We start from the raw sequence: 27,082 nt of genomic DNA on the forward strand, positions 1-27,082 counted from the left end.
GTAGTGTCAGAGTGGATCAAAGCAAGCAGAAAATTGCTTGGCCATAGGAGCAGGTTCAAGGTGGAGGATTTCTGGAAGTCAAAATAAAGCCTGATTCAATAGTAGAGTTTCTAGTATCACTGCTGTATACATAAGGACCCTAATGGTGGTGACATCAGTAAAACAGAATACAAATGTCTGTCCCTCACCCATTGGCTTGGTTGCCTGCATCTTGGTTGGACTTTGAGAACAAAACTGCGTCAGGGATTAAAAATTTTGCCTTAAGTGGAAATTGGTGCATGTGCAGGAGTAGGCTGATGTTCAGCTGTTACTCCATGGTACTCCATTTGTACTCCATGGTTATATATATGTTTTAGCAGTTTAATGTCACGTTATGACCTTATTTGCAGAAGATCTTGCGTTACTAACATAAGATAAGATTTGGAAGCCCACGGAAAACCATTCATTTTTAAAGCATCTTTATGGGTAAATAAAAGGAGAATTGCATTACTGAGGACAGACATTAAAATATTTTTCCCGTTTATCAGGTACTGAATTTATAGTTAAAGGTTGTAGTACTAGCTATATCTGTCAAAGGCTGAGTAGCAGGATGGACATTATGAGAATAAACAGTTCTCAGAGCAGTTCTTGGATACTGAAGTTCTTTGTTCCTGGAATTACAGTATAGGCAATGTATGTTTTCCCTAGATTCTGTTTTATGCTTGTAGAAAGTATTACCAATGGTTTATCCTTTACAGAATCACAGAATGGCCAAGTTTGGAAGGGACCTCGGAAGATCACCTGGTCCAACCACCCCCTTCCCTCCCCCCCCCAAGCAGGATCACCTAGAGCATCTTGCACAGGATGGTGTCCAGGTAGGTTCTGAATATCTCTAGGGAAGGAGACTCCACAACCTCTCTGGGCAACCTGTTCCAGTGCTTTGTCACCCTCACGGTAAAGAAATGCCTTGTCATATTCAGCCGAAACCTCCTGTTTTCGCCTGTTGCCTCTCATCCTCTCACTGGGCACAACTGAAAAGAGACCGGCTCTATCCTCTTGACACCCTCCCCTCAGATATTTACACACATTGATGAGGTCTCTTCTCAGTCTTTTCTTTTCCAGTCTACTCTTTTTTTTTTTTTTTTTTTTTTTTTTAACTTCAAAAGTAGCTTATTTTCTGTGGAAAAAAAAAAAATGATGCAGGGCAAAATAAGAGTAAATTTTTGAGTCAGTTTTTCAGAATATTGATATATTTTGGACTGACAGCATGTACTGGAACTTGAATCATAAGCTATTTGAACTAGCTGATTTCACATGAAGAGTTTGGTCCTGCCAGCACTTCCTCACACCACTCAGTCATCCAGAAGAACAGAAGAATCGACCACTGGATTGCCTGGCTCTAACTTGCTCCCTTGTGCTGCTATTTGCAGCTGTCACACTTAGCAGCTGGCAAAAATGGGAAGTTTGGAAATAACCATGATGTTTATGTTAAAAATGAAAAATAAAATCTTGTCCAGCAAGGAAAAGGGTTTGTTCACCTTGAGTGCCTCTCAGCAGAGATGCTCAGGACTGCTCGTTGGAGCAGCAAAAAGAATGAGCTCCGAAGTGCTCTCTGCACTGCAGTGGCCAGTGCACACTTCCAGGGAGAGTCCGTGAGGTTGTATCTGAGACAGGCAGCATGGGCACATGGCTGAAAACTCATTCTTGGTAGGAAATGTAAGGAGATTCATCTCAGACATAGGGAGTGGCAGCGTGCTTTTCCTGCCCTTGTTTTTTCTGTCACTTGAGACAATTTGCAACCAGGAAATGGGAACAGACGGTGATGTAGCAGAGAAAAAGGGTCAGGGCAGGATTCACAGGGGCCATAAGGGCCCTCATCTCCTAATGGAGGAGCTGTATGCTGCAGTACGTGGGACTGAGGCCATGTGTGTCAAAAGCAGCAGCTTGGACTTGGGCCAGCTCTACTTGTTTGCGTTGGGTTTATGTGACAAGGGCTTGGTAGAAGGGGCTGTGGGGGCAGCCTCCGTCAGCAGAGCCCAGCAGCTGCCCCATGTCAGATCAGAGCCAGCTGATCAGAGCTCCAGACAGCTCCAAAAGGGACCAGCTGCTGGCCAGGGCTGAGCCAGTGAGCAGTGTTAGTCACAGCTCTGTGAGAACAGATTTAATGAAGGGGGACAAAACCTGCTGCATAGTAGCTGGGAGAGAGAAGTGAGAACCAGCCCTGCAGCCCCCAGGATCAGTGCAGCAGGAGGGCAGGAGGTGCTCCAGGCAGGCAGCAGCAGTTCCCCTGCAGCCTGTGGAGAGGCCCCTGGTGGAGCAGGCTGTCCCCCTGCACCCATGGGTCCCACATGGAGCAGATCTCCACGCTGCAGCCCGCAGAGGAGCCCCCGGTGGAGCAGGTGGATGTGGCCTGGAGGAGGCTGCGGCCCATGGAGAGCCCCCACAGGAGCAGGCCCCAAGCTGGAGCTGCAGAACATGGAGAGGAGCCCACACAGGAGGGGGTCTGTGGGGAGCCGCTGCCCATGGGGGATCCGGGCTGTAGCAGTTTGCTCCTGACGGATGGACCCCATGGTACAGAGCCATATGGCCCATATGGGAGCAGTTCCTGAAGAGCTGCAGCCTGTGGGCAGTCCCTGCAAGATCAGTTTAGGAAGGATGGCATCCCGTGGGAGGGACCCCGTGTGGAGCAGGGGCAGGGAGAGGATGAGGGAGCAGCAGCAACAAAACATTACGGAGTGACCACAGCCCCCATTCCCCGTTCCCCTGTGCCATTCAGTGTGAGGAGGGAGAAGAGAGTGGACTGGGCAAAGGTGTGGTTTTTGTTTGCTTTTAGATTCTCGCTGCTCTTATCTGTTAGTAATAAGCACTGGGAGATTAATATAACTTATTGCTGTGTCTGTTTTGCCCGTGATGTTAATTGTTGAGTGATAGCCCTGTCCTTATCTCAAAGGCTCCCCTGAGCCCTTTCCATCGTACTTCTCCCCCTTTCCCACTGAGGAGGCAGAGTGCAATCAGGTGAAGTTCAGCTCCCCAGCAGGGTAAAACCTCCACACCACTCCCAATGCTGGTGTTGAGTCAGGGTTGTCCTGTCCCTTGTAGACGTTCCAAAGTACAACAGCTGCCATACAGTCACTGAGAACCTCACACACAGGTTTGCTTTTAGTTTCTCTATCAACTGAAGTGACATCGATAGCTGCCCTGACAGAGGTATGTTTTTCTCCCATAGAGGCACGCTGTTTTTCAGTGGTAAGTTCCAGGTTGTCTCAGGTGGCAGGGAGAGGTGCAACAGGTGAGGGGTTGTTTGAGGTGGACCGAGCAGCCCAAGCCTGCCAGCAGCAGCCTGTGAGTGCTAGAAACCTCTTCTACCAGCGGTCCTGAGGGAGCTCCAACCACCCCCATAGTGCGTGTACACCTGGTCCCACCCCAAAACACCCATGCTCAAATCCGAAGCCTCTCCCATGGGGGCCCTGATTAGGGGCTGAGCGAAGAAGGTGCTCAGCCCCATGGCCAGGGGCCAAGAGCAGATCGTGCTGGCTGTCTGGACTGTGGCAGGAGCACTGGGATTTAGAGCACAGGTAACCTCCTGCTGCTCCCAGGCTTGGTTGATCTCACTTTCTCTGAAATGTTTTTTAACACAAAGCGGTTCTGAGAAAGTACAGAAGTGCAAGCTCTTTTGTGTATCCTGAGCTTAGAAAGAGCAAAACTGTGATGATTTGATTGATTGTACATTGTGAAAATTGACTTGAAAGGCAACCAAAACCACTTCATCTTCTTGTCCAAGCCTGCTTATATGGATGTTTGGGCAAAGGCACAAGAGCGACCCTCCCTGCAGCTACTTGCTCCAGTCTCAAGCCATGGGGATCAGAAGACTTTGCAGGAAGAGGCTGGGGGGGATTGGTCTCTCTCTGGCTGTACCCTGGCTTTGAGATGAGGAGGCTCCACAGACTGAGGTGTCCTGAGAGGTGCTGTTTACCATTTAATACAGCACAACTCTTTTGTCTCAGCCACCTATGTTGGCCCAGCAGTGGGCTTTGGCTGTCAATTCCCATATCAGCTCCATGGGGTCCTCCTCACGTGCTGCCATGTATCACACCTTTTACTTGACTTTTACTGGGCTTCTGAGACAAGAACTGACTTGCCCCAGGCAAGATCCCAGCCTCCAGGACAAGCAATATGACAGCAGGCTGATATTTGCTATGTGTGAAAGCTCTTAGTACTGGCTGTCCTACCTGATTAAATTATAGTATGTGGTAGTATGTTGTAGTATACAATTTTATCAGGTCACACTCCTATGGAGTCCTGCTGAACTCTGCACTCCCTTTTCATTTCTAGAAGCCACACTGCTCTGTCGTGCAGGCTGGAGTGGGTAGCAACCCTCCTAGAGACTGTCACAGCACCTAATTTGGTGGAGCTGCTTCTGGCTACCAGCTGAGCAGTAGCACAGCTACCAAGGAGCCAGAGGCCCAGGTGAAAGTCTTTAAGGTGGGACTGTCATGTGTAACTGGTATTGCATGCTTTCCTCAAAGAAACATTTAGGAGGAAAAGGGAAAGCCTTAGCCTTGAGGAAATAAAGTAAGAAAGACCTAACAGAGAGGTAATGCAGCTGAGCTGGACCTGGCTTACTATAACAATATTGACTTCCTGGAACAACTCCCTGCTAGCTCGTTACCACTTATCATTTCTAGAGAGCCATTGGCTCAACCTGCTGCCTTTTTTTTTCTATGCTACAGATAGCATGAACTGCCCAGAGGTGCAGGCAAGTCTGTCCTTCTCTGTTTCCCTATTAGTGTTTTCTGACTACTTCAGTGCACTCATGGTGTGGGAACCAAATGTTGAATATGGGCAGTAATTCCCAACATGGTTTCTCAGACCTCTGCAAGACCCCAATTTCTGTCTGGAAAATTAATTTAGGTTTGTTACTACTATTTTTATGGCTCCCTCTTATTGAGTCAGGAGCTACCTGTGCTGAGGAATGTACTAGCTTGGGGTTCCTAGACAACCTGATGGAAGGCACAACACCTTTCCTCCCTGGCTGTCATTCTCATTTGCTTGGTTCATTTCTAATTTGTGGAGTATTAGTTATTTTGTTGATTTATTCTCATATTTACATTTAAATAAATCTCTTGTTTTACATTTAGTACTCAAAATATTTATTTGAATGTTATGGATAAAGCTTCTTCTTAGGTCTTTATAGGGATTCTGTGATTTAAATACACTGGATGGATAGTCTTTGAGCACAAGTATTTCATCCTCTTTATACTTTTCTTCTGTCTGTAATAACTTCTCAGGAGGCTGAGTGAAAACCCATTTGTTTTGAATCTAAGCTCATCACTAAACCGACTGTGCTGATAGCCAGGGTGGCAGTCTGTATTCCTCTTTGGAATAAGTTTTTGCAGAGGAAGCATAGGCATTATTCTGGATTCACTGTCTCCAATATGGAACAAATTTATATGCTGGAGTTATTCCAAAGTAAGTGCTTGTCATGTCAGAACTAGAAAGGCTTTACGGGAAGTCTGACTCCAGTCTGTGCAGGCAAAGAATGTAACAGGTAAGGTACGGATGCATATCTGGCACAGGAAAGAAAAAAAGAAGATGTAGATGAGAGGAATTCCGGAAAAGTCTGGCCAAGGTAATTATCCTGAACTCTGAGAGCAGGCAGCAGAAAAGGAAAATAGAAAGGAAACCTTGCAGCTACAGTGATAATGCACCTCAGGGATTGGTCTTGTGTTGTATTGGTGCTGAGCCCCAGCCCACGGGGACCTTTCTCTGCTTTTCCCTGAGCCTAATAACTGGAGAATGTGCTCCCAGCCCAGCTGCAGTCTGCAAGCAGCCAGCTCAGGGGTACACCCACCTGTCCCCTGTCCTCAGCCTCCTCTTCCTTGGCAATAGGGCACTCTCTGCTCATCCTACACAGACATCTTCCACAACACAGACAGGAAGACAGACAACAAATGTCTGCGTCTAGCTTTAATGTGTGTGAATTTGGCCGTCTGGACTATTCATGCATGGGACAAACATTTGTTTCGAATCTAAGCTCGCCCCTAAACAGACTGTGCTGAGAGCCGGGGTGGCAGGCTGTATTTAAGAAAATGTAGTCCTACTGGGAGAGTGTCTGCATCATCTGGTGTTCCGGCACTGGGAGCTGATGCATGCACCTCTTCGCTCCCTGATATCGCTCAAAACCCGCCTGGGTGCCATCCTGCACAAGGTGCTCTAGGTGATCCTTCTCGGCTAGGGGTTGGACTGGGTGATCTTCAGAGGTCCCTGCCAACCTCGGCTGTTCTGGGATTCTGTGACATACTGAGGGCAGCATTTAAAGAAGGCTTCCACAAGCTGCAGAGAAGATAAACACACCACGCAGTATGTGAAATGCTGCAGAACAGGTGCTTTAAGATTTTATTCAGTGGTCAGAGCTAATGATATTTTCTCTATTAAACAGCAAATATAAAACTGGTCAGCTACAAATGAATACTTGTGGCGTTAACCTCAAAGTGCTTTGCCAAGGCCAGTGAACCTGTTTTACCTGAGTTGAGATGATTCCAGGAACTGGAGAGGTTTCATTGCTCCCCTGAGGGCTGTGCAGACTTGCTGCCTGTTACGTGGTAGCAGAGCCAGGTGCAGGTCTCAGCTCACACCCCTGCAGCAGTACGCAGAGAGGCAGCCTTCATGCCCAGCTCCTGTGCAGGGGAAACATCCCGTGAGTGGGTTTTGGCAGGGGAGGCTGCAGTGCTTTCCACGCTTTCCAGCTGCAGCATCCTACATAGCAGCGTGGATGTACCTTGCTGACATTGCACCCGCTGCCCTGCCTATAGCAAGAAGTGAAAGTGAAAATGGAGTTGTCCTTAAAAGGAGGGAAAAGCCATTGGTCTGCCTTTGTCTCGGGAATCCAAGCTCCTGGAATCAGAGCTCGATGTCCTGGGTGAAGGAGAAGCTGCTCAGGAACTGCAGCTTCCAGCTGCAGGGCTCGCTGCAGAGGAAGAGGCACTCGAAGGCTTCCTCGGACACAGATCACCTTTGAGGTACTTGTACTGTGCTTTCTTTAGGAGGTCCTGTCTATAGTCTATAGTCAGTCGTTTTTCTTTCAAATACTTAGTGGTTCCTGTTTTTGAGGAGACATTTAGAAACATCCACTAAAAGTGTGACTGTGGTGGAAGGGAAACATTCAGTGTTTTCTCCGTAGGGAAAAACGTGCGTTACTCTGTGTACGTGACTGTGCCAAACAAATAGCACTGCACTTTGCAGCCCTGGCTGCCAACCTTTGAGCAGCTCTGCACTGCTGTCCCGTTGTTGATGTGAGTGCAAAAACATAACAGCTTCATTAATTAGTGCCATTTTATATAGGTGGGAATGACTGCAGAAATTAGAGAATAAATCTGTTACAGTACTTTCTTCTCCTATTGCCCCTGAATATTTTTTTCTGACCTCCAGTTAGCCATTATTTATTTTCTCATAACTTCTTTGCATGTTTTTCTAACATCCCCTTACCAAAACTGTCATCCTGCTAAACTCACACGTAACGGATAATTTGCCAGGAGGGTGCAGTAGAAATCTTTGTAGGTCTCCCCCTTTCCGTTGAGAAGCTGTCACCCAAGCTGCAGCTGATGGTGCTGTGTTTCCCTGGGGCTGCTGCTGCACCCCAAAATGGACCTGTGGGGATCCAGATCCCGATGGCTCTGGGTTCAGAGCTAAACAAAACAGAGAACCAAAACAGAAAGGGTCAGGCAGTAAGGATATTGGTTTCAAAATAAAAGAAATGAAACTAGGGAAACGGTTCATTCTACTTGCCTTAATGTGCTGCAAACAGTGCAAAATCTCAGCAGCGTTTTCCACTGGCTGTGATGGAAAAGTTTTTTAATTTTGGTTTCTGAAGAAGTTTTCTCAGTTCAAGGACTATGTCCTGCTGATTGCTTGCTGGAACTCTGGTAACAAACTGCGCTTGTAGGCTTGCTCTGGAAATAGCTGTTTTGCCTCTTCCTCTGATTTTTTAAAAATATTTTTCTTTATTGCAAAGGCTTGTTGAGAGTGTCAGTCAGCAGATCGACCAAGTGAAATGGGTACTGTAAGCAATTCTAAAATTATCTCTTATGTAAAGTCCACTCCTTTTCCCGGAAAGAACTTAGAGTGTAAAAAAATCTGTAGTCAATTGTGAAGTTCTTTGATGTTGTTGTTGTTGCTTCCTTCTGACCATTTTCTTCAAACTGTTTGAAACTTCAGTCCTTTACACAGGCTACTTAGGGCAACACATAATCCTTTTCTGAAAATATACTGTGCTGTTCCACCAAGGCAGTCCTGCCTGACTGTAAGAGCCATATACCAAAGTGCTCAGAAAGCTGCAAAGCCCCGAGATGTGTGGCTGGGTGGAGGGGCGAGGAGGGGCAGGGAAATGCCATGTTTGCAGCTGGGGGAGAACGGGGGCTCCCGGGGGCTGGTGACTGTGTGTCAGGATCAGCTGGAGGGGGAAGAGTTCCAGAAGCCCAGGGCAGCAGCCCTGCTCCCCCCAGCCCTACAGGGGGCTATGTGGACCCCCGCAGCCCTGTGCTCGTCACCTTGGGGTCCCTGCAGAAGGGGCAGCCCTGCCTGAGCCGGACTGGAGGGGGAGGATGGGGAGCGTGAGGGTGCACGCCGAGGAAGCGGTGAGCTGTTTTGGTTTGTGCTGTGGCAGGAAAACACAGGTGGCTTGCTAGGACATTGCGTCTCGGCTTTAGCCTTGAGAGGGGACCTTTCCTTCGGGGGAAGTGATGCTGTTGCTTTATTGACTCTCTTTCTTGGCTTGATGAACACTGGAGTTGTCTATTGCATCCTGTTTGCTATGAATTTATGGGAGAAGGAAAAGCAGAAGGGTTTCAGGTGGGGATTTGTTCTCCAGTAGCTCCTTTCAAAAACAAAGCCAGAACACCTTGCTGGGGCTCTCCACACAGCTTCACTCTTCTGCTGCTGGTGGCTGGTCTGCATTTAGGGTCTGGCATTGCCTTGTTCCAGCTGTGCAGGCAACTTGAGCAGCTCTGAACATGGGAATTCATATTGCCCCCAAAAGACAGACAAGCTGGGGTAAAACCTTGAAGAAAAATGTTTTTTTGTCCAAAGCAAGTGTTCTGTTTGAGACTTGAGGGTTTTATTGTTAGCAAAAAAATTAAAATAAATGGTAGGAGGTGACCAAGATAACTCTCAGAAAGCTGCCAAAAGAGAGGATCATTAAGGCAGGGCAGTGGGAGAAGGCAGGGGTTTGCAGATAGGGTTATGGGTTTTAGAAATAAAGAAAGGAGGAGGAGGAGGAGAAGGCAGGAATGTTTCCAGAGGAGGAGGAGCAAAGATGAGGCAAGGAGACTGCAAAGGGAGGGAGAAAACAGAATATATAGATGGGAGGCTGAAAACTGGATCAGAAGTTTCATGCTGTCCCTCACCTCGGGGCAGTAACCACCAGGAGTGCTGCAGCTGGCCCGGGGGCACTGCGTCGGGCCAGGCTCCCAGGAGGACAAGGTTGGTGACAGTCCCTCGGGACCCGAGGGGACAGGGACAGCCGACTGATGCTTTGCAGAGCAAGAAGCAGGCTTTAAGTGAGCATTGTCTGGAAGGGCACTGAATGTTTTTTTTTGTTTGTTTGTTTGTTTGTTTGGGGGGGGAGGGGAAGATCAGAACCAGTTTTAGATGTATGGATAGAGGAGAGAGAAGACCCTGTGCTCACGCGATGCTCTGAATGGTGCTGATAGCTGGTGGGACACAGAGAAACTCGTGCAAGATCGTGTAGGAGGGAACAGCAGCAGTGCCCACAGAGCAGAGGAATTGGTCCCTCGTGTGGTGCGAAGTGGAAGCGGACGGGTGGCAGCGCCAGCACCTCCGGGCCATGCCCGGCATCTCCTGGGCTCAGGCCCTGCGAGGGCGTCAAGAGCTTGGGGTGCTGCGAGGGGGGGTGGATTTTATTCCATGGGAAATTTTGCAGCTGGTCTCCAAGATTGGCCACGTCCCTCCTGTGCCAGCTGGAAGGGGCTCGTCTGGGGGACGGGGTTTGTCCTGTACTGTCTGCTCCTGGGGACTGGGGATCACGATCGTTAACTTCTGCTGAGGAGTTCGTGCATAAATTGGAAACTCACTCCAGGTACTTCTCAGGCAGTGACGTATCAAGAAAATTACTGAAAACTTCTAACAAAAAGCTCCAAAGGGCAAAGTGTTTGTTGGAGCTTGCCTGGTGAGGAAAGGTAGCTAACTTCTCTGAGAGTTTTTCTGCTTCGGAAATTAAAAGTCATGTCTTACTAAAGCATACTTTAAGAATTTGTTATTGTTTCATTGAAATGATCTAGGATGCTTTTCTAACTAAATCCAAGATATTAGTGGGAAAGAAATACTAAGGGTTTGGTTTTATTTTTAATTTGAACAGATATTTCCCATCACCATTTCCAAATTAAAATTCCATTTAATGTTAAATATTTCAATCGGATTAACCAAAACATTCAGCACAGAACACCTTTCTTGTCTATTTTTTTTTGGTGTCTTTTTGGAAGTGGCAGCTATTAGTTGTATGTATTGCTGAGTGATGTGCATGGGGCCACTGAGTTCCAGTTTTCTTGGCTTGAAGCTTCACAGACTCAGTCTGGAGGCCGTTTTCTCTTTAACAAGGGAAAGATAACAGAAAAGAGGTAAGGGATGCTTTTTAATGTCTGAACAGGGAGATGAGTGCAGGAGGAGCCTGGTGAGCCTGCCCCAGGATTGTGGAGCATCTAACAGCACCAGCACCAGGGTCGTAGAGCATCCAACATCACCAGAGCCATGCTCCCAGGTGGACAAATGGGCTCTGCCTGCTTCCCGTGGCTGTGCTTGCTGCTTCTCAGCGGCCCTGCTCTGTGTCCAGGTGAGTCTCCTGTTGCTTTTCACTGCTCTTCAGTAGCTAAAAACTTTTCAACTGTTAATAGAAAGTTCAGTTGTGTCCAGCTGAAGCTAAGAGCACAGAACAACTAAGGTGAGAAAAGGAATTAATAAGGGGATGGTAATTTATTTCTCTGTCACAACTGCCTGCCTTGGCAGGAATGACTTACCCTTTGGCTCTGCCTGAAGCCAGGTGGGGCGAGTCCTTTCTTAAAGGACTGGCCCTTAACCAGAAGGGTCTGAAAGAGCAAAACTGCTTTATCAGCACTTGGTACCCAGCCCTGGCATGCTGCAGCACCTCAGCCAGGCTGCCGGTGCCTGCTGGTTTGTCTGGGAAGCTGTTGCCTGTGGGGACACCAGACTGAGTCAGTGGCGCTGCATTGAGCTGCAGGCTGACAGCTCAGCTGGCAGCATGGTCCTGAGATCTCGTATGTGCTGGAGAGGCACCTGGTGGGGTTGTGCCAAGGAGCTTTGGGAGGAGAGAAAACAAGGAGGGATGAGTTGTCTGAACCTGCCTGGGCAGGGTGTCTCTTATCTTAAGAGGGGAGATGTTTCTAAACTCACTTCCCAAGCTGCCAGCTTCCTAGTTCAAACCCCCGTGGCAGCAATGAGGGAGTTGTATCATGTTTCTACTCCAAAAACTATTCTGGGGACTGGACCCAGTACCTTACTAAAATTTGCCATTGGCAGACAATGTCTCCTAAGCCACAACTGGGTTTGTCCACCAGAAATCATCTCCCCAGAAGTCTGAGGAGGAAACCAGTGATTAATAATTTTCTTCGTTTTCTCATGTAGGTATTGCTGCGTCTGGAGGTGACCCTGCTGAGGGGACAAATGGCACTTCCTTGAAGAAAACAAAAGTGACAGCTTATCGCTGTAAAGATTGTGACAGCCACATTTGCAGATCATCCAATTACGAGACCTTTGAAAAAATTGGAGAAACACAAAATGAGAGATTTAAAAATGACATTATTCAGTTGGTGACCAATGAAACTCACGTCATTGTGTGCTTTCAGCAAGAAATTAAATATCTTAACGAAGTTTATGCCATCGTCTGGGAGAAAGTCTCAGGAATAGGAGAATCCTGTGGCAACCTGGAGCTTGGAGGTAAACTCAGCTGGGAGTCTATCTATGAGTATATAGATATTACTTTTCTGGTCATGAAACCAAACTGTAATATATTTGGGCAGACAGTGAGATTAATGAGAAAACTAATTTGTCAAAATGAGTGGGGGTTTTTTGTTTGTTTGTTTTTATTGTGAAACATGTTAACCTGATTTATGAAGATACTTTTTTTTTCCAATGGCATTTCCAATGATCAAATTCTGTGTTAGCTTGCAGTGTATGAATCTGATCTATTTCAGTCAGTACACACTGAAATCCAGGTCTAGCCTAACGAGCCATTCTGCATTGCTCTTCTGTACAATTCAGTAAATAATCCTGCCCATTTTCTCACCAAACTGTCACGAAGAGAGATGAAAATGCCTATCAGTACGTGTAGGACGTGGCTCCAACAGTGCAAAGTGTACAGAGCAAGTGATGCATAATGCAATTGCTCATGACCTTCTGAGTGATGCCAAGCCTGTCCCTGAACAGTGGCGTCTCCCCCCATCTCCCCCCCCCCCAAAAAAAAATTAATGTTCTTAATTACATATGAAAACTTTTTGTTATCTGCAGATTTGAAGACTTTGACTGTTGTTTCATAGAAGGGTTCATCAGCTTTAGTGAGAAGAAAATCTAAACACCTAGTGAACTAAGGATGATTGTAGCAACCTCAACGTTTTATGGCACACAAAGAATCTATGTTGTTGACCTATAGCCCTTGCTTAAAGATTTTATAAATGACCCATATTTGTATTCAAAGCTGCTTTTATCTTTCACCTTTCCTAGAAAATGGGGTGCATCACATCACAGAGGAGGAAAAAATCTGCTGTGCAGTAGAGACAAATGAAACCCAAGCACGCGTCAGTAACCTGAACTGCTACATTGAAAGAAAGAAAAAAAGCTTACTATACAAGACCCCTGATGATGTAACACTAGGTTAGTCTCTTCATGTGTTTGTCTGCCTTTAGCTTTGAGACAGTTTTGCTCAGACTGCTTGCTGTGAGTAGCTTTACAGGTGTTTTGGGAGGAATGTTCTGTACATTCATATCTTGGACCCACATGTGCTGTAGCATCCAAACTCAGGGGTTTTCCCCTAACCTATGCAAATGCCTCATCCTAGGCATGTTTATCCATAGATACCAGTCCTGGATATAGGCATAAGTGGCTCTAACTGTAGCTGTCCAGCAATAGATACAGGGATGCTGAGGGAAGATGGTATGTGGTGTGTGTGCAACAAGCTTCCAGAATTCCACTTACTAGTGAATAGTAAATGGGACTTTATCTCCAGGCTAAGAGGACACTTGCTGTACACGCACTTATTAAAGTATTAAAATAACTGCTTATGAGGCAGGCTCATTTCTTGGCATACCTGTTTGATCATTTGGATCCTGTATTTTCTTCTGCTCTGCAGATAATCCAACAGATCCAGGCAGCAAGGACAGAATTGGCATCACTGCCACTTTCCTGATTCTTGGGGTTTGTGCAGCAGCAGCACTGGCGCTGTATTGTGTTCAAAGAACCCGAAATGGTCAAGGTACAGTCTGACAAAATGGTGTGTTTCCTGTGGGTATAGTGTCTTTACAAGGAATCCTGGGAGTGGGAAAGGAAGTGTACAGCATTTTCTTTCTGTATCTCATTTCCATAAAATTGTTTAGGAAGTTGCTAAGTGATATTAATTGTGAAGGGAGGAGGCTGGGCTAGCACGTGGCCTGGACTCCACCTCTGCATTTGGTGCTGTGACATAGTCCACAGCCAGCAGGCCTTAGTACAAACAATAAGCACAAAATAAACTTCCTCACCACTACACTAATGCAGCCAAGTGATCACACTTGAGAGGCAGTTTTAACTTAGAAAATAATATATTTAAAATGTTTTTGTTGGTGTTGTTTTTTTTTGCTTGTTTGTTTGTTTTCGAACTAATATGCACAGAAAGGGCTGGGATGGGCTGTATGGACTGAATAAGGAGCATAGTGCAGTGTTCTTAAATCGCAGTAGTGTTAGAGCAGCTTTTCAGAAATTATTGTGCTAGAACAGAGTATAGGACTTGGGTGCAGCTGTGCTGTCATGTGGCAAACAAAGCATCACCCCTGCCGAGAGGTACCCCTCTCAGAGTTTCACACTTCGTGCAGAGTTGTGGGGAAACACAAGGCCTGTGGATCTGTTTTAGATAGATAGTAGTTACTCAGGCATTCTGGATTAATGTAAGTGGGGAAAAACAACTGCAGGTCTATTTCTTCTAAGTCTTCTAAGTAAATCTTTGCTAATGCTGGTACTTTCTTGCTGTTGTTTTCCTAGGACCTGTCATAGTGCTCTATCAGATTCTTAAAGGTAAGCAATGACTTTTTTTTTTCTTTTTTTTTTGTATTTAGTTAAGGTAAATGGTAAAATCATTTGGTTACAAGGGCAGGAGGGTGTTCAGCAAAAGGCTAGGTGTGTTTACTAGGACTACACTCAGTGGATGCCCCTTTCCTCACTGCATCAAGGCTGTGTTAATAGATTTTAATCCCATATCTCTAGCCCTATGTCCCTACGTGACTCTGCAGTGATTTTATATGTGTGTGTTGATCATTTACATACTTCTGCAGACACCCTTTTAGCCTGCAGCTCCCTCCCCTACATCTCTGGCTCCAAGGTTTATGGGACCTGAAGCTGTATTGCCAGAAGCTGAGATGTCTCCTCTCAGCTACTGAACTACCTCATCCTTCTTTAGAAACAAATGCTCCTGTTGGCTCTTCCCTGGTAGTTGGTTGTTTCCTCCTAAAAGTCTAGGAATTACATTTCCAATTTAACTTGTTTAAGGTTAGAAGTTATTTATAGCCTAAGCTTTTTTTTTCTTTTGCTCCCTTTCTAGTGAATGGAGAGAGACAGCTGTCTTCAGGTGATTCATTCCACTTAAAATGAGTTTTAAGATGTGACATGTGATCTTGCCTGTGAAGATGCCTGTTGCTCTCTGTTAACTATAAAGGAAGCCAATGGTACCAAGCTGAGACTGTTGAACATCTACAGTTAGATAAAACACAAGGCTATCTGGGAAAAAGAAGAGCTATACAAGCGCTTGCACAACTCAGTAAAGACAAAGCAATGGTAGTCTCATGGTGATTATGCTGTTAAGACATATTAATAGACATATTGGTGTGATAGGGAAAAAACATTCCGCTGGTGGCTCTCCTGACGTCCTGCCCTGTGGTGTAACACTCGGTGATGTTTCAGAGCTGTCTCAGACCCCCGAGGCACAAGCTGAAGCCCGCAGCAACCAGGGCAGGGTTTCAGCAGAGAGGCTGTGAACTCGCTGGGTGAAGAAGCTGCAATTTTTCCCCTTTCAGAGCAACAGGCAGCCCGGTAGCAGGTGGGGCAGGGCAGCTTCTCTGGGGACTTCACATCTCCAAGCCTAACAGGCAATCTGATTTTATTTCTCAATGAAATTGACCTGTGCCTTTGCCTCACAGATGTTTTTCCTTCACTTCTGCAGGTGCTATAAAACCCAATCAGGCTTCTGAAAGCAGAATGTCACAGCCATCTGAAGCACCATCTACAAATGAGACAAACCAGGCCTTTATGGAAGCATCCTCCTCCTCAAACATAGTCTAGTCATCACCTGAAGAAACACGTTTATTTTATACAAGACCTCAGTAGTTTTCACAAATGTACTTTCACGACTACCATGCATTCACCAAGGACTGCAATTGCCATAGTTATGCAGCTCCAGGCTTTTGCAAGCAATATGAGAAGCTTCCTGGGGCTCCTGTCATCTCCTGGTACTTGGCTGAGGAGCCCCAGCATCACAAGATGCATGGCTTGTTCGGCAGCACAGGCTTAAACCAACTGAATCCTCCTAATGTTTTTTATGGTTGAAACTCTCAGTTCTCCTAAACTTCTTTGGAGAACTGCATCTGTGCTCAGGCAGGCTGTGTTGAACCCTGGTGGAGACCTTCTCTGTGTATCTTCTATGTTGTAACACAGTAGCGTGGCCAAAGGTTTTCATCGGTTAACTCCCAGGCTAGTTCTAGGTTTCCCTGAGAAGGAGTTTTGTAGAACCATGGAACAGCTTGGGTTGGAAGGGACCTTAAAGACCACCTGCCAGCTCAGCCTGTCCAGAACCTCATCCAGCCTGTACAGGTGACTGGTTTGTTTCCTTAGAGTGGTTTGGCAGTCTGAGCCAAAAGTCTGGTTTTGCAGCCACCTGCAGGTTGAAGGCTACTCTGCAGGCTCTGTCCTGTGCAGCAGAGCCAGAAGGGCCTGCACAAGGGATCCCCAAAGAGTAGTAGTTCACAGGCAGCATCTCATCTTCAAGTGATTTACCACTTATGCTTGATTTGAGTAAATCCTCAGAATTTGCATTATACCCAAACCAATATCAGGCTTTTGAGCAAAAAGCAGCAGCATCCAAATTGCAAAAGCAGACCCCAGAAAGCGGGATGGATGCTTGTTGAATCACTTTTTGCATGGTTTAACCAACCATAAACCTGTAAGGTGGCACTTTCAGCAGGAAATCTCAAAGGATGTAGGATATTGTGTGACTCTGTATACATAAAAAAATACAAAAAATGTATATGAAAGTATACAAAAAAGTTATGGACCTTTTATTTTTTTCTTAACCTCAAACTTTTGGAAGGTCCTTCAAATACAAGTAGGAAATTTCTGTGTTGTTTTGCAACAATATGATTAGTTCAACATGCATTTTTCCAGTGCAGCTATCATGGGCATTGCTTTTGGTTCTGTTTCTCTGCTCTAAATCATTGCTGTGAGAACCTCTCAGGAAGTGCCAAGCATTCCCATTGATGGGAATGTGCTGGGATTCAGGAGATTCCAGTAATGCGTACCTGATTTTCCTAGACATAGAAAAATACTGTCTTAAAATTAAAGGCTGTTGCAGTTCTTTGATGTGGTCTTTTAATGGAGAAAACAAATGTGTGTCTACATATTCGTGTGTGCGTGTAGGGTGGTCAAATTGATGACTGACACTGCTCCTTTTTGTGTACCCTCAGAGTTTTTTGAAAAAGAGACAACATGTATTTGACAACTTATATTGTAGCAATTGGAGGGATTCAAGCTTAATAGTGTGCAAATTTAACTTCTAATATTTAACGCTAGTTGGGGCCAGAGAGCTAGCCAAGTCTTGAGAATAAAGATTACCTGCCCAGTTCACAAACTGACTTTGGGGTTCATCCAGCCACACACTTCCCTTCCCATCTTTTCTGCCTTTCTGCTGCTGATTTTGCAGATGGTGATACTCAGAGGTGTCACTCCCAGCTGTTCTGATTTGTGCCTCCTGAGCTGCATTTTGCCTGTAATGCCAGTCATCCGTTCTCTTGGGAAAAGGACTTTAATGATCTATGCTCTTGGCTCTCAGCAAGTGAATGATGTTGCTTTATGTGCTTTTTTTTTTTTTTTACAAATAAATATATCCACACAAATAGTTCTGAAATAAAAATCAATTGAAAATACCAGGTAGCCTGACTCAATAGATGGCATAATTTGATAGTTGCAGTTTTATTTTAATGAGCTTTGTTTTGTATTCTCATAGTCATCACAATGCCATGTCAACTTTAAAACTGGCTGTTCACTGGTAACCCATTTTGCTCTTTGGCTTGTTCATGTCCTTTACAAAGCATCACCATCACATGAGCCCCATACTCGTTACCCAGCATTATTGTGATGATCCACTTCTCGAGTACTGCAAAATCAAAGTCCAGGTGTAGGAAATCCCCCCCCCACCCCCCCATCTGCTTTTGTATCTAGCAGTGAGTCTTCATAGGGCTAACTGAAAGCTCATGTCACAACCCACCTGAACTCTGCTTTCTTTACAAGGATTGATGATTTTCTCAGCTGTAAAGCATTCATGATTTTTTTGGGGAACACTCCCTTTCCCTGTACATTCACAGGGAGAACCATTCCTGCAAGAAGAGCTGTTTGTCATATCAGGGAGAGAGTAGGGTGTGAGCTATAACTGAGCTTCCCTTTTGCTGGTGGCTCGCAGCTACAGAACGTCTTGAAGTGTGAAGCCATGGGAGAGGTACACACCATGCTGCTGCTCAGAAAACACATACCATACCATTGCTTGCAGAACACAGGCTTGTCACTGGCAAAATACAGGTCAAATCTGAAAGTCTGTGAGCAGGCATTGTATAATAATTTAAGGTTTAGCTGAAGTAATGGAGTATCTTTCTCCCACTTGCTGCTTACAAAGCCAACTCTTTCAATTGCAGCCTGCAACAGGGCTGGCTGCTGAGCCTGGGGGGCACTGACAGTCTGTATCGACTGCGGCTAATGCCTATGTTTCTACGTTTCCACTAACAGCCCCCACATCTGGGGGTTGTTCCGTGGTAATGAAGTGTGGGCGTTGCCAGTGTGGAATCAACAACAAAATACACCTAAGTCTCTTGCTCCCCTCTCTGTCAGTCTCTGTGATGTGAAGACAAAAGAAGCAAGTTGCTGGGGAGAGGGAGAGAACTTCAGTTAGAAAGCAGCTGATGTAGCTGGAAGACAACAGCCAGGTTTTGGCACACAATCCTTTCTTCACATCTTCAGCTCATCAGTTGGGTTATTGACAAGATCAGCTAAAAAGACCTTGGAAAATGCTGCAGACATCATCTCTCCTAGCTGCATCTCTCTTTCTTCTGCTTCTCCTGTTCATCTCTGGCCTGAGTGGTACGTACATACAACATTGCTGCTCTTACATTTCACAACTTTCAATATATATAATTTTTTTCTCCTCCCCAGCTTATCCTCTCAAAGAGGTTCCTGGGTAAATCACCATTAACAAAAGCAGGTGGTACTTGAAAAAAACATTCTCTAACATTTTGCAGTGCATTTTTAGAAAAAAAAAAAGTGAAAGAGTGTTATGCTCTGAAGCTTTCTTTTCTACACACAAATTACTCTCTGTAACAATAGTAAAAGTTTTCCTAGTAATTCAACATGAATTGTGTGTGTATTCTCAAGGCTGACATGGGGAGCCCATTACTGGATAGAAATAAGTGTTGGTATTTATTAGGTATGCAATCGGTGAAGGTGTAAGAAAGCCTTACTAGAAATATCAATTGCCGTGTGTTGTAGCCATTGAGAGCACAAGCTGGAAGCACACTTGGGGAAAACCGTGAGGAGAATAGACTGAGGAAAAAGATGCCCCAAACAGCCAGATAGCCCTTTTCTCCCCATGATGTCTGGTTTGTTTGTTAATAACCAGGAAGGATAGCGACTTGAGGGAAAACAAAAATCCACAGATCAACATGTTTGAATAGAAGATGCATTGAAACTGGTGCTAACATTTTAAAGTTTGTTTGTTTGTTTTGTTTTTGTCATCTGTTGAGTTGATACTGATTTCTGCAAATATAATTTAACTCTTGGACTTTTTAAAACTCTTATCTTTTTGGAGGAAATGATTGAGTGGTTGTGGCTGCTTGCCATTAACTGCCTGGGTTCTTAGAACGCATAAGTGGGGGTCAGCTTAGAAGTTCTGATTTTTGGTTGATGAGGATAAATTCCCTGGGCTTTCCTGCCCTGTTTGTTAAGGCGGAGTGCTTTGCACTTCTCCAGCCTTCTCCATTGCACCATTTCTCTGTAGCTGAAAGGTAATTGCTGATGACTCCTTGGTTGCTTTCATTTTCTTAATAGTGTAGGATGCAGAATGTCCTCATGTCTGGACAGGTTGGATTGACCTACATTATCTGAATTCCCATGATGCAGTCTTTCTGTGTTTGATTTCTATGATTGTTCCCTTATTACAGTAAGTTGTTTTAAGTATGTAGGGTACCTTAACTCTGATTTTGAACACCTAAATATTCAACCCTTCCTATACTGTTTTCTTCCAAGATATCCAATGCTCTATATTCAAATTATCTTTTCTTGCTTGTAATGTAATTTCTTTTATATTTGTTATTTGATCTGTCCTTTGCTATTCCTTCTGTTCATTCTGTAAGTACTTTCTGTTCTTTTTTTTTTTCTCCTCCAGATTTTCAAGTCGTTAGAGAACTCAAAGGGTCTCCTTCTGTGTTCTTACAACTTTGTTTCTTAAAATAGGCTATAACACTATACCTTCTGCAGTTCTCTTACTAAGAGGCTACGTTGTTGAGTTCCCTGATATTGCTAAAGCTTTTTTTATTTTCTTTGAAATATACAATTTTATACTGTTCTGTCATTTTGTCATCCCTTAGAACTCCAGATTTAGATCCTCATTCAGCTCCAGTTATTGGGCTCAGTTCAATGAAGCTGATATTTTAAGAGCTAAGAGGATCATACTAGGAACCTACAGTGCAGACTAAATTTCTTATGTGAGTGACAGAAGCCACTTTTTTTCACCAAAAACTTTTGAGCTTTGGGGGTATGTTGAATCATGCAGGTTAATGGGGATGAAAGGGACTCTAGTGTTTAGGACAGTCAAGAGACTACGTATACAGAGTAGGAAGACTAAGGTTCAGGTTTTCAGAGCTGTTCTACAGATAGAAATGATTATATTTGCAATTTACTTTGATATTTATAGAACAAGAAATCTGATATTATAATTTCTATTGCATTTCTTATTTTAAGGTGACGAAAATACATTTCTTGAACAGCCAACAGACGTTGTCAGTGTTTGGGAAGGAGACTCCGACAGCATAACTTGCTCAATATACAATTCAGAAAATGAACTGGGGATGTACTTGAGGACTCAAGTACCACCAGACAATGTTTTATATGTTCCCAAGGATAATAAACCAACTGTCCTTCCAGCTTTTGTGAATCGCATCAAGTATTCAAAGGAAGGAGCAAAACTCACAGTAACTCTGCTCAATGCACGGGAATCTGATTCAAATTTCTACCTATGCACCAGGTTTACTAAAAGAAACGGCTATCACGTCAGGCTGGATGGGAAGACAACCATTGTAGTGGTGAAAGCTGCTGTGGTTCCACCTCTTAAGTTAGGAATTAATAAACATGGAGGTATGTTTTAAATCAAAGATTGGAAAAAAGCATAGTGGGAGGGACAGTCTAACAGAACTTTACCCATGTCTGATCAGGTAACGTACTGATTTGAAGGAAAGTGTAAACCTGTTCTGTGAAAATATGAAGAAAACATCTGAAACATCACCTGATGACTAATTTAATCCTAGATACTTTCCTAAGACTTTCACATGAGTCAGAAGTGTTATGGCAGCAGGGTGGAAACAGTGCAGACCCATAGCTGTTTTCAAAACTATCTGCTAAATCTTTATGAAAATAATGAACCCTGATTCTGGCAGCAGCTTTTGCAAATCTCTTTTGGTTTTGCTATTCCATCTCGAATGATAAACCCAAAATAACTAAGAAGCTGATGCTAGGTAGGGTTTGTGAGTTGGACATCAATGGATACAGGGATGCATGTTTTTTATCTTTTTAGAAAACAACTGAAGAGTTTTCCTCTTGGCAGTCATTTCTGGTTAGGGGAAAAAAAATCTGTCTTTGCCCTACAACACTTCCCCCCTCTTTTTTTTTTTTTTTTTTTTTTTTTTTTTTTTAATTAGAAGAGGGTTGAGTCCACTATAGCCTTCAGCAGCTTAATCCCAGGCATACCTACCTTACTGGTAAGACCAACCATTTCACCTGAACCGTCTTTGCCAAAAAAATACAAAGTTTTCTTCTTTTCCAGTTCCCAAGGCACTTAAAAACTAATTTATTGCTGGATCAGTAGTATTCACTTATATCTACAAAGACTTACCATGTTCTTTCTTAGGCTTCTTTTTTCAAACTTCTTCACTGTGTTTTTTCAAATGAATTATATCTTGATGAATATATGCTGTTAATCCAAATTATGTTTTTAAACTCTCTTATCTTTTTCTGACTCTGATCCTCTTCTCTGAAATACCTGCAACCTTTCCAGAATTACCTTTTGTACAAAAGTGATAAATTTTCTAATTCTCTTATTCCCTCATCCACATTGTTAATGATAACATCAAAAGGTACAGTGCATGTCCTTAGAGGAACTCAGTGAAATGTGTTCCACGTTGGACAGCAGACCATAGATAACTACCTTGAAGAGCATTTTCAACTGTTGATGGCATGCACTTCGTATGATTTCATCCAGGCCAATGGTACCCAGATGCTTTATAGCTTAATCTCACTTGAGAAGGCAGGCAACAAACCATGCCTTATGAGCTAGCTGATGAAGCTTCATTTCCTTGGGTGAGTTCAGTCCATGTGTTTTTAGGTAGGTAGAGACCCTTTTTAATTAGGTAAGCCATTCACTCAGTCCTACTTTCAGAACCTGGGGCAGCAAAATATTCCAGGGTGCACTGAGATATCTCTGTTCTGAAAGCATGTATAAAGGCAGGCTTTAAAAAATCATTTTATCTAAATTTCTGTCCTAGGTTCTTTCTGTCATTGACCCCTGTATTTGCTCCCTAGTTAAAAAGCAGCGTGTTAATTATGTGGCAGTCATCAATTTCTCTTGTTTTCAGCCGGAATTGTTGAACAGTCACCACTCATTGTCGATATTCAACAAGGCCAGTCTATCAACATTACCTGTGTGTTGAATAGTTCATATGAAGATGAAGAGATCTACTTGCTCAAGACTCACATGCAACCTGAAGGAGTGCTACGTGTTTCAAGTCAGAAAGCTCTAGAAATCTTTCCTCATTTTGCTAATCGCTTGGAGTATTCAAAGCAAGAGAAGAAACTAGTGATAACTCTACACAGCCTACAGCAAAGTGACAGTGATGTGTATGTATGCGCTGCGGTGCTGAAAAATACCTCTCTCTTCTCAATGAGTCAGAAAGGCACCATGGTGCTGGTTAAAGGTATTGTACTTTTGTTTTTTTTAATCATAAATAACTATAGGCATGTTATAAAAGATTATGTGGACTAAAAGCTCCCAGAACTTTAGTCAGGCCAGCTAGAGCTCCATTTCATCACTAAAAATCCTTCAGGACCCAGGAAATTTTGGGGAGATGCTCAGACTCCTCTGTGCCCTGTACAACCAGAGGGGAATTTAAAAATAGAAAACTAGCTATAGTCCCACATCTTAACAAGGAAAAAAACCGCGCGTGCACACACACACATATATAAAAGTAAAATCAAAAAATAATCACCTCAGCGTGTGCACAATCTGTTTAACGAAATGAATCAGCACTATTAGCATCAATTCTTTGACCTTAATGTGACATAAATCTCTAGAAATTATTCATTGAGGCATGTCTTTAAGCCTAAAAATAGGTCATACTAAGAAACACAGAACAAGTCCTTGGGCATGTACTTAAATTACCGAAGATAACACAGATGATCTCTCACATCCTTATTATATACTGAGCACACTGTGAGCCTATTTTACTGGGACTTCATTTTCCTGAGAGTTAGTCATAGCCATTTTTTAAGATGAATCCAAAACCAACAGTATGGTACTTGATTTTGTCGTTACTGGTGCAATTTAACCGTGTGCATTGACAGTTTTAATGGGATCTTTGAGAAATTAAACTAAGGTTTACGTAGGTGCTAGGAGCTGCAAAAGATCTATTCACAAATTGGTCTGCAAAAAAAGGCTGTGGTCTCATGCTGTACTGCTGACCATAATATGTGCAACAACTCAGTAAGATGAGTTGGGGAAACTGACAGCTGCACATCAAAGCAGTGGGGTGACTACTAGGTATAATGTTATTTAAATTGAGGTTTTACAGACCTCTAACCCTTTCTACCAGCACTGTTCTACCCACTGTAGAATACTTAAATTGTCCGTACTGCTTGCACCCTCCCAACCCTAGCTGTTGTATAATTCCTATGTACTCCTGGTGGAGCCCTCAATGTTGCTGTAACACTGCAGTAAACATTATTATTCTTTTTCCATTATGAGTGTGTGGTTCTGCTTCTGATCTGTGGTACAGAAGCTGTCACCTTTGTAGAATGGTCCTTACTGACCCTTCATTTGCCACTGGCAGTTGTCACCTGCCTCCAGGAGAGCAGTGAGGATGCCAGCTAGAATACTAATGGGATGACTAATGTGGCTGTGGGACGTACTGTTCATATTTGATTTCCTGCTGACCAGAGCCCTGCACATACCTAAATAATTTTTCCATAATAAAAATATAATTCTACCTCTCTTCATATTAATAATAATAATATAATTCCACATGCAGGAGGGGAGGAGACAGCATTCCATAATAGGTCCTGGGCCTACTATGGCCTTATCATCATGGCAGTGCTGCTGTTTTCTGTGCTGATGTGCTTTGCCGTGTACTGTGTCCATGTAAGTATGCTGTTACAGTCCCAAAGGAAAAATGAAACCAGGTTAACTGAGTAGGTGCCTTTTCAGTCACAGTCAAAGGTGTTATTTGTAAATAGTGGTTGAATCAAGCAAACACTTGATAAACCTAAGGAATCATGGCTTTGTATCGTCTCCTCTTTGCTCTTGTTTAACGTCCACTAGATGTAAACTCTCAGAAGTAAAGACTGTCATCTTATGTTTCTGTAGCTCTTAGTAAATCATGAGATATTGTTTGCCTTTCAGTAGGGACGCTCAGGTAAACCCTGCAGTCAACAATGCAGCCGTGCATTGTATCTGTTTCCCTGAACAGGGCAACTCACTATTCTGTTTTGCTTCTTTTTTACTTATTTGTTGTCAGTCAAGAATGGAGGCACACATGCACACACATCTTATACTAGATGTAAGAGTGTTTTGGGGGAAATCTGGGACAACACAAGGTCATTAAATATCCCTGTGTGTGAAAGTGCATCTGGGAGAACATTTTTGACCTGTCCTAGAAAAAAAGGTGACCAATAAACTTTTCATTTACAGGCATTTTTTAGATCCATTTTTTGTAGAATGCACACTCTCCCCCCTTCACTTTGTTAGATCCTTACACTCCAAAAAGATTACTGAAAACTAACATAGTAGGATTAACAGGCCAGACCCTTATCCTATACCTCACCTTTTAGCTGCAGTACTGCTAAAACCAGTGGTATAATATCCTGTAAGATGTAAATTGGCAGCTTGGTCGGGGTCTTTTCAAGCTCTGTTCTGAATGGTTGTTTGCTTTCTTTTGCAGATGAAGAAATATTTCCAGAAAAGAAAAACAAATACAGTGTATGAAGATATGTCTTACGGTTCTAGACGCAACACCTTCATCAAACCTAACATTTACACCAATGACACTTAAGCTTCGTTTGGCTGGGACTGCGTACGGATCAACTGTTCCCTTCCAGGTGCCTCTGAGAGCCACCTTAGCAACTTGATGTAGCAGCTGAACTGAAAATGCTATCGTCTACCTTCTTTAGTCGCAGGAAAAATCTGCCTTATTTCCAAAGCTGTTTTTACTTATTTTGATCATTTGTGAAATACCTTTTACTTTTTCATGTACAGAAAATGCATGTACCCTGCACATGTGTTTGCAGTGTAATATGGAAAGCAGTATTTTTGGAGTGTACATTTGGCTAGATGCAATATATGGGATTGTTTCTGTGATGATAGACAACCCTTTCAGGGAAGGTGAGATAATTTGAGAGGTGTCATTCTGAGCTTTCATAAGTGCTCAGGAAGAACATAATAGGCTTGTTTAATAATTTGCAATGGATCCACGTATGAATGGAGTACAGTTTTCTAAAGTATCTGTGTGGGGTCTATCCAAAAGCTCTAGTAGCTAAAACTACTCACAAGTTAAAGCAACAAAATCTCTTCTGAAGAGAATTCAGAAACTTTGTGACAAGATTGCATTAGAAGTGAGGCGCTAGATATGCATGGGTTTAACAATTCAAAGATCAGAATGGTCCCACAAAAATGCAATCAAGTGTAGATATTAAATTATTGACCTTGCTGTGCTACGTCTGCAGCTCAGGAGAGGTCATTTCCCTTCAAATGACAGTTGTGAAATCCTGCGTACCAGACTTGAGGGGGAAATCAACCAGATGGCTGGCAGTTCTGGATTTCCCTTGTAGCAGAGGGGTGTCTGTTGACTGCAGAACCTGCAATCATCACATAATTTTACATTAATAAACCGATGCAATCTGATTGTGGAAACTGATTGTGGTCCAAGCCCCAGGGTTTTATACAGTTGCTTGCTACTTTTGTACATGTGCTAAAGACTGTTTTATATCTCTTGCAAATGAGTGCTAGTTATTGAATGGACTGGTTCATGTAGATTTTTTTTAGTAGATTGAAATAAAGGCTTTTTGCAAAATGCACCTAGCAATAACTCAAAAGATGATATGATAATCATTTTGCACTTTATTTACACAATCTACATCTTTTTTTTATTATTATTATTTATTTTGAAAAATTACTGAATCACTAATCATTGAAAAAAAAATGCTAAAGAACAGTCTGGATGAAGTACACTTGTGCAATTCTTTCATGGTGGCTAAGAAAAGACTCCTGAAGAGCTAAAAAAAAAATCAAATGGTAATGGGGAGGAAACAGATGGCACTGGGGAAGTTTGGATCATCCTTTGGACAGCCCCTCTACCCTGTCACAATGGCTGAGGGTTACAGAGCCTGCTAAATCTAGAGGAGATGGCACCCTACTACTGCAGGTTCTGTCTAACGTTTGCCTCATGTATTCAGCTACCTTCCCACAGGAGTGCTGAAGGAGATTTCAGAGAGAAACAGGCGAGGTTCAGGAATAAATTTGCCGTCACCCTTCCCACAGGTGACCATTTTGTGAGCTGATGATGGCTATGGATGGGGGTAGCGCAATGGTTGCTGACACTACTCTCAAGCCTGGCAGGCACAGCTGTGGGATCCCATGGCCGGGCGAGCACAGCCCCATCTGGGTCTCATGTTCCCCTCATAGGGTCGTACATCCCCTTGTGGGGTTTGGTGTCCCTCTGTCCACTGTTCAGGCCCTGTCCCCAGCCCTGCAGCAGGCCCCATTCCCCCAGCAAGGGGTATCCCTGTGGCGGGCTGACTGTGTGGGGCCTTGGCCTGGGGATGGCTGGAGCAGGGTGCTGAGGAGCTGGGCCTGGGTAGAGCCCCAAGGAACCTTGCAGCCACTTTTTTGGGGACCTCAGCACCCTCCTCTGCACACCCCAGAGCTGCTTGAGCACTGGCAGGGCCACCTCTCAGAGAGGATGGGGTTCCTCCATTTCTGCCTTCGTTCCTGGTAAGCCCAGCTCAGGCACAAATGCAGATGATGTGTGAGATCTAGGAGCTCTAGATGCAGATGATGTGTGAGATGCAGATGATGTGTGCAGATGATTTGTGAGATCTA

At 43.9% G+C, this 27,082-nt stretch overlaps 2 protein-coding genes across 8 annotated transcripts in view; both read left to right on the forward strand.

The window, feature by feature from the left end:
- LOC118175810 overlaps window positions 1-17,382 on the forward strand; it is a 142,290-nt gene extending 124,908 nt beyond the window's left edge. For 3 of the 6 annotated variants that reach the window (XM_035342374.1, XM_035342373.1, XM_035342370.1), the window contains 7 exons: window positions 10,640-10,822; window positions 11,632-11,943; window positions 12,727-12,876; window positions 13,352-13,474; window positions 14,236-14,268; window positions 14,792-14,818; window positions 15,407-17,382. In XM_035342374.1, the coding sequence (XP_035198265.1) occupies window positions 10,741-10,822; window positions 11,632-11,943; window positions 12,727-12,876; window positions 13,352-13,474; window positions 14,236-14,268; window positions 14,792-14,818; window positions 15,407-15,528 (849 nt within the window). In that variant the 5' untranslated portion in view covers window positions 10,640-10,740 and the 3' untranslated portion in view covers window positions 15,529-17,382. Of the gene's footprint in view, window positions 1-6,503; window positions 6,999-9,276; window positions 9,457-10,639; window positions 10,823-11,631; window positions 11,944-12,726; window positions 12,877-13,351; window positions 13,475-14,235; window positions 14,269-14,791; window positions 14,819-15,406 lie in introns of those variants that run through there. The other 3 variants (XM_035342371.1, XM_035342372.1, XM_035342376.1) reach the window with 3 other exon arrangements.
- Window positions 17,383-17,902: 520 nt separating this feature from the next.
- CD7 (CD7 molecule) lies at window positions 17,903-26,137 on the forward strand. 2 transcript variants are annotated; one of them, XM_035342368.1, is made up of 6 exons: window positions 17,903-17,953; window positions 18,340-18,588; window positions 20,464-20,856; window positions 22,350-22,688; window positions 24,018-24,127; window positions 24,927-26,137. In XM_035342368.1, exons 2-6 carry the CDS (start codon window positions 18,516-18,518, stop codon window positions 25,035-25,037), a joined length of 1,026 nt encoding a protein of 341 aa, XP_035198259.1. In that variant the 5' UTR covers window positions 17,903-17,953; window positions 18,340-18,515; the 3' UTR covers window positions 25,038-26,137. The 2 variants fall into 2 exon arrangements, with proteins under 2 accessions (XP_035198259.1, XP_035198260.1); XM_035342369.1 differs by lacking the exons at window positions 17,903-17,953; window positions 18,340-18,588 and adding an exon at window positions 18,783-19,103.
- Window positions 26,138-27,082: the final 945 nt, after the last annotated feature.

The sequence above is a fragment of the Oxyura jamaicensis genome, chromosome 18 (genome assembly GCF_011077185.1).
Source record: "Oxyura jamaicensis isolate SHBP4307 breed ruddy duck chromosome 18, BPBGC_Ojam_1.0, whole genome shotgun sequence".
Taxonomy (NCBI): domain Eukaryota; kingdom Metazoa; phylum Chordata; class Aves; order Anseriformes; family Anatidae; genus Oxyura; species Oxyura jamaicensis.

Coding starts and splice junctions, on each gene's coding strand:
- CD7 (XM_035342368.1), top strand. CDS start 18,516: ATGCTGCAGACATCATCTCTCCTAGCTGCATCTCTCTTTCTTCTGCTT. Junction 18,589..20,463: donor GTTCATCTCTGGCCTGAGTG/GTACGTACATAC, acceptor TCTTATTTTAAG/GTGACGAAAATACATTTCTT. Junction 22,689..24,017: donor CACCATGGTGCTGGTTAAAG/GTATTGTACTTT, acceptor TTCCACATGCAG/GAGGGGAGGAGACAGCATTC.